Raw genomic sequence first — 1,016 nt, forward strand, 5'->3', positions numbered from 1 at the left:
AGAATTATTAGCAATTGTGTAGCCACCTCAAAACAATCATTATCCACAAAGTAAGCTGTCTTTTCATATTTCTTTAAAATTGCTTAAATTATTACAAATTTGTTCAAATTGTTAAATTTATAAACAGACCCTGTATGATGTTAAAGTGTGCTCAGCTTACCCGGCCACTTTTCAACACTTCACTGTTCTCACCCAGGGCTAGTTCTGCAGATGCCTTGCAAAATTCAGCCAGTCCCCCAATGGGGAGGTATTCCTTATCCAGATTTTTTGCAGCAATCTGGGCCTCTGCCTAGACAAGAGAGAAAATGCAGCCATTAGTTTCTTCTCCTCATCTGGAATTATTATGATAGGTACAGAAAGTTTTAGGTCAGTCATGGCAGCTTACATCTGTAATCCTAGCAATCTGAGAGGCTGAGGTGGAAGAACTGCTTGAGGTCAGACTTTCAAGAACAGCTTGAGCAAGAGCAAGACCCTCATCTTTACTGAAAATAGAAAAAATTAGCTGGGTACAGTGGCACACACTTATAGTCCTGGCTACTCAGAAGCTGAAGCAGGAGGATCACTTCACCTCAGGAATTTGAGGCTGCAGTAAGCTATGAAGAGCCATTGTACTCCAGCTTGGGAGATAAGAGTGAGACCCTGTCACAAATAAAATAAAATAAAATAATAAGAAAACCAACCACCCTGCCAAATTCCAAAAAACCAGAGTTCTAAGGGGATTAGTTATATTAGTCATATTACTTAAAATTATAAAGTTAACTAACAGAAAATGCAATTAATTAAAAACAATAAAAATAAAGGAGAATGAAAAAAATTCTATAGTTAGGAAGAAAGGACAGAGTATGCCGGTATATGAGGGTTTTATTAAGGTAATCAATCAGAGTAAGAAAAATGGAAAATAACAGTAACCCTCATGGATGAAGAACTGTTCCTCTGACTTTTATATCCAAGGAGCCTGCAGCCAAGAAAACCTGAGTGATGGCTTGGGCCCTGTGGCTCAAGTGACTAAGGTACCA

At 38.3% G+C, this 1,016-nt stretch overlaps 1 protein-coding gene across 1 annotated transcript in view; it reads right to left on the reverse strand.

Moving 5' to 3' along the window:
- GOT2 (glutamic-oxaloacetic transaminase 2) overlaps positions 1-1,016 on the reverse strand; it is a 28,474-nt gene that overhangs the window by 15,478 nt on the left and 11,980 nt on the right. Inside the window, exon 3 of the mRNA XM_003792593.3 lies at positions 161-289. Within this exon, the coding sequence (XP_003792641.1) occupies positions 161-289 (129 nt within the window). The remainder of the gene's footprint in view (positions 1-160; positions 290-1,016) is intronic.

This window comes from Otolemur garnettii, unplaced genomic scaffold (genome assembly GCF_000181295.1).
Source record: "Otolemur garnettii isolate 467f Iridium unplaced genomic scaffold, OtoGar3 scaffold00058, whole genome shotgun sequence".
Taxonomy (NCBI): domain Eukaryota; kingdom Metazoa; phylum Chordata; class Mammalia; order Primates; family Galagidae; genus Otolemur; species Otolemur garnettii.